Genomic DNA, 8,455 nt, shown 5'->3' with positions numbered 1-8,455 from the left:
ATATATATGTATGAGTGTATATATATAGAGAGAGATATAGATATAGATACAGATATAGATATAGATATATAGATGGGAGGGAGATAGGGAGAAGGGACTTGATCCTAGATTTTGAGATTACATACAGGTTAAAGAAGGAGACATAGAGTTAGAACCAGAAGTTCTTCCCCTGCCTTTAGCATAGCATTTCCAAGATTCTGGGTGCTTAGCAACTGTTTCCTATGCTAGTGGATTTCCAAAGCCCAAGAGAATCACAACTGAACAATGCTTAGCATAGCTTAGGAGGGAGCTGACGCTAGGTCCAGTAGTGCTTGAGACTCTCAGAGCTGCACTTATTTTTTGTTTTCTTTTTTTTTTTCCCCACCCATGCCTAGCCACCAAAACTCCTTTCAACTTGCTAACATATCAAGAAGTCAGACATTCAATGTCTAAACTCCATTTAGACAACAAAGCAACACATGGCATAAGCCTGGAAGAAAGCCGATTACAGCTAAAAACCAAATATGTTTGATCCAGAAAGACAAAATTATATATTATTACAAAAGCATTAGGACCATATATACAGAAGATACACAGAAAATAGATATTCATTAGATAACTTCAAGGAAATATCAATATGGCTATATGAAATAAAATACATTAAGAAATAACTGCAATTGACTCCCCCATTATACACAAGTACACAAATATACATATATACCCATGCAACAGATTTATATGTCTACATCCATATATATGTGTGTGCGTGTGTGTATATATATACATACACATATATATATGTAGCCAATTATGAAAGAATTTGGGATATATTATCACTACACTTACACTGTATAAAACAGAAAATGGAGGATGCCGAGAACCTACTGAGTGTACAGTATACCAGTCTCAAAGCATGTCACGTCACTTTATCCATCCTGCTTCTCCTGATCAGACGGCCAAGCTCCGTGTTCTTTCTAGTGTTTGCAGAGTTTCCAGAAACATTTTACATCCAAAGAGGCTTTTTGTCTTAGAATTACAGGATCGTTGGTAGAAAAAGTGAAAGTCCACACTCATGCATGGTTTCCACAAATTGGCCTTTATCTCCCGCAGACAGAGAAGAAGAACGCAAACACTCACCGCGGAGAGCTGGCTCCACGTGGAGCGCAGGGGCTTGTGGTGAATCACGATTCTCTCCTCTGCCTTCTGCTCCTTGGCCTCTGCTTCCTCATCAGAGTCGATATCAAGGGCCTTTTCTTTGTAGTTTTGATACAGGACTGCATTTTCTTCAAGAAAGCAAGTCAGATAGGTCACAAATCGCCCCCAAATAGCTATGCTACTTGCTCTAAAAAAAAAAAAAAACAACAAAACAAAAACAAAAACAAAACTCTATGTTTTATACAATGTTTAGTGCTGGTTTAATTAATATCTGAAAAGAAGAGACAAGTATATTTTGTCATCAAAGAATTTATAACATTCCAACTAAAGCAAAATTTCAATGTCTTTGTCTAGTACCCATGAAAAATAGTCTCAGTCCATTGTAATTTAGGCTGAAGTAAATCTGTATGTTAGGTTTTCTTCAGTCTATCAGTGTTCTTTCGCTTACCTATTTAGTAAACATTCACTGTCCATCATAACATCTTATTTTCTAACACTAAAAGGGAAAAGATACTTCTTATCCCCTCATGAACCAATAAGTCAGTAAGAAAATGAATTTCTTACTCATGCATTTATTCATCCAACTGACATTTAGGAAATGTCTACTCGATGCCAGCAACTGCCAAGCAACTGGGAAGACAATGGACAAAAAAGACGAGAAGTCTCAGTGTCCGTGAAGTGGACATAAAATCAAAGAGAACTGAAATAAACAACTAACTTTCATACTACTGTAAATATGGAGTATTTTGTCGTGTAGAAAAACAAATGACGGGAAGGGGTAAGAAATTCTGGGAAGAACCTAAGTTCATTTTAAGTAGGGTGGTTTACAAAGGCTTCACAGGAGTGACTTGTAAGGCAAGACATAAGAGATAAGGCAAGCCATCTGTACAAATAGGGAAAGAGCCGAGTGTGTGTGTGTGTGTGTGTGTGTGTGTGTGTGTGTGTGTGTGTGTGTGTGTGTTATACCAGTATGTAACAGCATGCCTGCCTGAGAAGTCAGAAGACAGACTTCTGGTGTCAGTCTTTGATTTCCTCCTTGTTTGAGACAGGCTCTCTTGTTCACAGCTGCATACACCAACTCACCATAGGAACTCTTGGGTTACACATGAGCTCTAGCATATCTTGCTTCATGTGAGCTTAGGTAATACAAACTCAGAACCCCATGTTTGTGTTCCAAACACTTTATCTGCTGAGCCATCTCCCTAGACCAGGAAAGAATATTTCATGAGAGTGAAACAGAAGTCCAAATGCCTTGGGGCAGCAGTCTACATAGTGTGTATGGACAAGCAGCAGCAAAGCCAGTGTGGTAGGAGGACCAGGAGAGGACCAAACTTAGAGAAGATGAGGCAGGAGAGTGAATACAGGGCAGATCATGTCGGATCACTGAAGGGACCCTGATTTTTACTCCAAGTGGAATTACAAGTTATTGAAGGGCTGAAAGCACATGATCTAACATAAATACACACTGCCAAAAAAGGAGTCGTGTATGTATAGGCGCTCAGACAGAACTGCCAGCAGGGTTATGATACAGCCTACAGGAAGGAGAGACACCAATGAGGAAAATTCAGTCTCTGAATGCAGAGAAAGAACAGCTCAAGGAAAAGGCAGATGGACAAAATCAAAAACAACAGACAATATAAGCCTTAGAAACACTAATAAACGTCTTGGTGATTGTATGGCAGGTGTGTGCAGTGGTTAAACAATGTAAAATACACTTACAGAAATGAGCCACACAGTCCAAATCTAAATAACCCATATTAAACAATTGGATTTTCTCCTGAGTAGAAAAGGACTCGGTTTCTTTTACACTTTGGTAATTGTCTTTTATCCTCTGTACAAGGGAATCCACCAGAAACAGAGTTACTTCAATGGGCTAGCCAAGCACTAGCTCCCCAGGGGACTAATTAGGATGTCAATGGAGTAGTCAAAGGAAGGTCAATGGAGCAGGCAATGGAGTAGTCAATGGAAGGTAAGAGAGACCTGAGCTTCCCCACTTAGCATGGACTGTCAACAGACTGGATGTGGGAATAGAGAGAAGTAGGGTAAGTTTTGTACAGACTCCAATTGTACAGACAGAAAAAAGGAGATAGGAATGTCAGAAGCAATTATGGCGTAGATGAGGAAGATTCTGAGTTTGGTGTAGGACTTAGCTTGTTAAAAATGCTTTCCTGCCTCAGCTTTTTCTCTTGGCAACCACAAATAGCTCTGTGTGTACTGTGTCTATGGTAGAACCTGGCACCACACTGCTTTTAAAGGTGCACTCTTGTAACCATTAACAGTTAAGAATCCTGAATTCTTCACTTACATATATGTAAAAATGGATGTCTCCACCATCATGCACAAGAATAGACAAGATACTCAGAAACAGCTCTTGGCACAAGGAACTCACACACAACTGTTCTGACTTTAAAACACTCAAAATGTTCAAGCCTTCAAGACATAAACAAAATCTAGATGAAGTTCCAAGATGCAAAAAAGACCAGTAAGGCGTGGTGGCGCACGCCTTTAATCCCAGCACTCGGGAGGCAGAGGCAGGCCGATTTCTGAGTTCGAGGCCAGTCTGGTCTACAAAGTGAGTTCCAGGACAGCCAGGGCTACACAGAGAAACCCTGTCACAAAAAAAAAAAAAAAAAATCAATCCTCTGAAACAATGGTTCTCACCCAGTGGGTCATGTCCCCTTGTCCCCTTTGGGAGTGAAGGATCTTTCACAGGCATTGCATATCAGATATCCTGTATACCAGATATTTACAGTATGATTCATAACAGTAGCAAAATCACAGTTAAAAAGTATCAATGGAATAAATTGTGGTTGGGGGTCACCACAACTGTGTTAAAGGGCAGCATTAGACAGGTTGAGAACCACAACTCTGAAGGAAATAAAGATCTGAAGGCTGTTGACTTCACATTCATACAATGGCTCAGGAAAGAGCAAAGGACAAAAAGCAGCAGTTCTATGTCCCTCAGCTTGTGCTGCCAAAGGTGTCCAGGGGGATGAGTTACTAAAATTCTCAGAGCTTTTGATTTCACTAGTTATAGAATCAAAGAGATGAATTTATCCCAACTAGTCAAAATACCGTATCTGGGTTTCTTCTCCAAATAACAATTACTTTCTACAATGACTTGATAAATTACTCATTTGTAGTTATGCAGGAACTATTTTACAATCATCCAAATTAAGTATTTTATATCTGCATGATTTTCTATTAGCTTTTCTTATGTAAGGGCGTACTTCCCTTCATTATTCATTAAAGGATGGAAACTCTCAGCATTTCAAAGCAATGAAGAAAGTAAGTTCTACTCAAGTCCCCAGGAGTTTCCGGGCTGCAGCTGGGCCTGGTCCCTCTGCTCCCCCCAGTTGGCCCCTTGACCTATCTATTTACAGAGTCCACTAATCTGATTAGCATGTGAACACCTGGCTGAAGCTGCTTTTGTTTTTGAAATTCTCAACAAATAATACACAGGATAGAAATTCCTAAGATTATGGTTTTTTGTTTTTTTTTTTTCTCCAGAAAACCTGCGTTTCCCCCAAAGGTGAAGCTTAGCAGGAAAACAGGAAGTTTCAGAAATGAAACTCAAATGTGGAAATACTGCAAAAAGAAGTGGCCTAAGGAAATACCACAGAGGATCCAAGCTTCAGTCCCAAAGAGCCTGGGAGAAGAGCTAGAGCTTGCTCCGCCCCCACATTGTGAAACAGGTGGGGAGGGAGCCAGGCTTAAGAAATGAAAAGCTGTCTAGATGTAAACTGCAAAGGTTACCAGCTTATAAACATGTCCCCATGGATAAACATGGTTAGCTGGGTGGACACAGCTCTGTGCTGGATAATCCAAGACAAAGTTGGGCATCCTTGGTTTTTTTCATCCCAAGTGTCCTTGTTACTGCAGTTAGGTTTCAACTTATAATTGATGTACCATATTGAAGCTGCAATAAAAGTCTGGAAAATTAAATGCTTACCTTCCCCATCAAATGGTCCTTGTCCTTTCAGCATTTTTTTCTAAGAGAAAAAACAAAATGGAGAGAAAAATGTGTGTAAATAAGCCAAGTAAGTACAACTATTTTAAGTCCAAAGCCCCTTTCTGCTATTTCCCTCAGATTTCCAAAAGCACATGGCTGAGAATCCCCATGGCAATTAACCACAACAATAAAATAAAATGTAGAGCGTCCCCACATCCCGTTAAACTAGAGGAAGAATCCTCAAATGACCAGCGCTCCCGCTCATTTCACTGTGATTCACTCTCACTGGGGACTGAACTTTGCTATCTCTGACAGCGGGGGGGAGGGGCACATAAAATGTTATGTAATGTCTTTAAGACTGTATGTATAAAATAAAACAGGCTTGCTTGTGTATTGCATGTGTGACATTTCTATAGACTGCTTCCAGTTGTCTGATTAATCAAGGAAAAAAAAAAAAGGATGTGACTGCTCTATTGCTTAGATCCCCCTTGTTTCTAAGAAGATGGCACATCCAAAACATTCCTCTCTGGTTGACCCTTTTCCTTTAGATCACGGTGGAAAAAAAAAAAATTGAGTAAGGACAACTGCTAGGCCCATATCAGGGCACAATACCTCATACCCTCACACAAGTTCTAAGCTATTAGTTTGTCAAAAAACATTCATTAATAATAATAAAACACAAACATGGGACATGGTGACTAAAATAAACACTGTTCCATGATTTGGTGGCTGAATTAAATTCACGTGCCATGAGCATTCAATGCTTTCCCAACACGTTCACATTGGATTTAATGAATGGCATGTGAGCCTGCCCAGTCCTACCTTTATCCTTCCCAGGCTAGAGAACTTCTCCTTGTCTTCTATTACCGCCTTCAGGACAGGCTGGGACATTCTGTTCTTCTTCTTTGAGCTGGTGGGACTGTCAAAATCAAAGCCGCTGACCACTGCCCTTCTGTAGGACGTGGACCTCAAGCCTCGCCGAAGGGAGCCGGGACTGTCCATGTCGTTGTCGACTTCGCTTTCCTCCCCTTCGTGGCCCAGGGGTGCTCCCAGTCCCTCCACCATGCTGCGCACCTTGAGAAGCCTCCTATGGGGCTCCACATTCTGACTATTGGATTTACTCAGTTTAATTTCAGAGGCAAGGCTTTTGGGGATAATCTGCTGCTTTCCCATCTTGAGTGCCGCCGGGCTGTTGGTACTCAAAACCACGGAAGGGTTCGGGAGCTCATTCCCTTGGGAGGGCAGCCTTTGGAGCGGTAGTTTTTGTTCTGAAGACTTGTGCGGGGTAGCAGGAGAAAGTCTCGAGGGGGCCAGCTCCAAGTCCCCAGCTGGACCAGTTTGTGATACTGGGCCAGATGAGTCGGTTTTAAGGGCAAGGCCATTGGCAATGGGCGAAGATACCTTACTGGCAGTCACCCCGGTGCGGTCCTCATCGGGGGCGCAAGGGGCCGGGATGTCCGGAGTTCGGGAGGCGCGCGACAACAGCGCCGCGGGCGAGGCCACCGTGCCATTAGCAGTGGACTTCGGGGAGCCGCCCGACGCCGCGTAAGAAACCAGGGGTGACTTGGGACGTCGGAGTCGAGGAGAAGCAGCTCTGTAGTCCGGGGACACCGTGCGACCATTGGTGACCGGCCTCCGATGCGCGCACAGAAGCTGGGGGCTCCTGGATACCGTCCTGCCGTCCGGGTCGGCGGGTACGCGGACTGGAGTCTGCGGCGTGGGCAGAGCAGTCAGCTCCTCCACAGGGAAGTCGGTGATCAGCAGCCCGCTGGGGCTCTGGTACGACTGTGGCCGCGGCTTGCTCCGGCCGAGCAACTGGAGCGGAGGGGTGGACCGTCTCCGCCACAAAGGGGTGACGCCGTTGCTGGAAAAATCCACCTCGCTTTCGCCGTCCATAGCGGGGCCTTTGAGTCAGCCCCGAGAGGGGGAAAGCTGCTCAGATTGCCCAAGAGAAAGGAACTTTGCCTCCGGACAAGTAGTCTTGTCTTGGAGCCTAGCCGGGTTCCAGCCCGGCGGTCACACGGGTGTCGCGCGGGACTCGGCAGCGCCGCACTTACCCGCCCTTTCTCGGGCACAGCGCCTCCCGCCAAGCTCCGCGACGGAGGACTGAGATCCGAGCCGCGGTCGATCAGATGAATCCGGTCTCCTCTGCGTCCTTCCCGCGCCCCAAGCCCGCCGGCACCTAGAGAGCTCGCCGCCACCGCAGGACCCTTGGAAAGAGTTCAGCTGGCTGGGACAGCTCGCCGTGGGACGCTCCCCCGCGTCTCCATCTAGCCGCCCGCCCCTCGCCAGTCCACCCGGCCCCCGGTATGCGGTCTCCAGCACGCTCACCCTTCCGGAGCACAGACCAAGGAGTGCTCCCTGTCCCCGTGGGTGGCCTGGGTCCTCACTAAAGCGCAGCGACAACCGCTCAGCCCGGGGCAGCAGAGACCCGCGGCGCCGGCCCCGCCCCCGCGCTACGCCCCGCCCCTCTTGGCCCCGCCCCAGCACGCCGGGGAAGCTCGCTCCGAGGCGCCCTGGAGTTCCCGCCCCTGCCTTCCCCGTGTGCGCTCTAAGTATTTGCAAATCGGGCGCGCACACCTGAGCTGTGCGTCCAGACCCTGAGTACAGGAATGTGCAGGAGCGCGGGCGACCGCCCTAGGGGCCAGCAGGAGGGCGCGGTCGCAGATCGGAACACAGCAGGGGAATGGTCCTGAGAGCAGAGAAAGGGGCTCTTGATCATCCCCAGCCCTAGAGGGGAAGGTTGGAAGGGTGAACCACGTCGGAGCTTGGTGCTGCTGAGCCACTTCACTGGGCCACTTGTGGGCGTCAAACTGAACCTCACTCGGGGTTCTCACTCATCTACTAGCTATAATGTGGGGACTACAGACAGATTTGCTTGTATGCACTCAGAGGAGAACTGACTGAGAGGCCAGGTGGACCGTGTCCTAATCTTTGGGCCCTATATGTTTGAAAGTCACACAGTAAAAGTAAACAAAATACAAAATATTTATTAGTGTGTAGTATTTATTAGTGTGTACAATATAAATTGAAAATCTGTATGTAGAATAAAATATTGTACAAGGAGTAAATTCCAAATCCTTATTAGAGATTAAGAGGCTGGACAGAGGTGGGTCTACCCCTACAGCCTAGTATTTTTTCCGCTAGCTTTATTTAGTCAAGCCAAGTCCACAGCCTTAGAGCCTTCAAGTTTATTTCTTGGCCTTCTGGCTTGTCACTCCATTGGAACTTGAGTTGAAATTACCCCCGATTTCCCCCAACCACCAGATCTCTTTCTTTTTCACCCTAATCGAAATTTGTAAATCTGAATACTTGCTTATATGTCTATGTATTAATGCTTAATCTATTCTGCCTTTGCATTGAAATTTT

The 8,455-nt window shown here is 45.4% G+C and overlaps 1 protein-coding gene across 3 annotated transcripts in view; it reads right to left on the bottom strand.

Annotated features, from left to right (window-relative positions):
* The window catches only part of Arhgef26 (Rho guanine nucleotide exchange factor 26), a 116,926-nt gene extending 109,205 nt beyond the window's left edge, over positions 1-7,721 (bottom strand). The window contains exons 1-4 of one of the 3 annotated variants that reach the window (XM_029537879.1): positions 7,418-7,476; positions 5,909-7,296; positions 5,087-5,126; positions 1,117-1,262 (exon numbers count right to left, since the gene is read on the bottom strand). In XM_029537879.1, the coding sequence (XP_029393739.1) occupies positions 1,117-1,262; positions 5,087-5,126; positions 5,909-6,982 (1,260 nt within the window). In that variant the 5' untranslated portion in view covers positions 6,983-7,296; positions 7,418-7,476. Of the gene's footprint in view, positions 1-1,116; positions 1,263-5,086; positions 5,127-5,908 lie in introns of all 3 variants that reach the window. The other 2 variants (XM_021195906.2, XM_029537881.1) reach the window with 2 other exon arrangements.
* Positions 7,722-8,455: the final 734 nt, after the last annotated feature.

Source organism: Mus pahari, chromosome 4 (assembly GCF_900095145.1).
Source record: "Mus pahari chromosome 4, PAHARI_EIJ_v1.1, whole genome shotgun sequence".
Lineage (NCBI taxonomy): Eukaryota > Metazoa > Chordata > Mammalia > Rodentia > Muridae > Mus > Mus pahari.
Note: the sequence above shows the minus strand (reverse complement) of the source record. Positions and strands in the feature narration are given on the sequence as shown.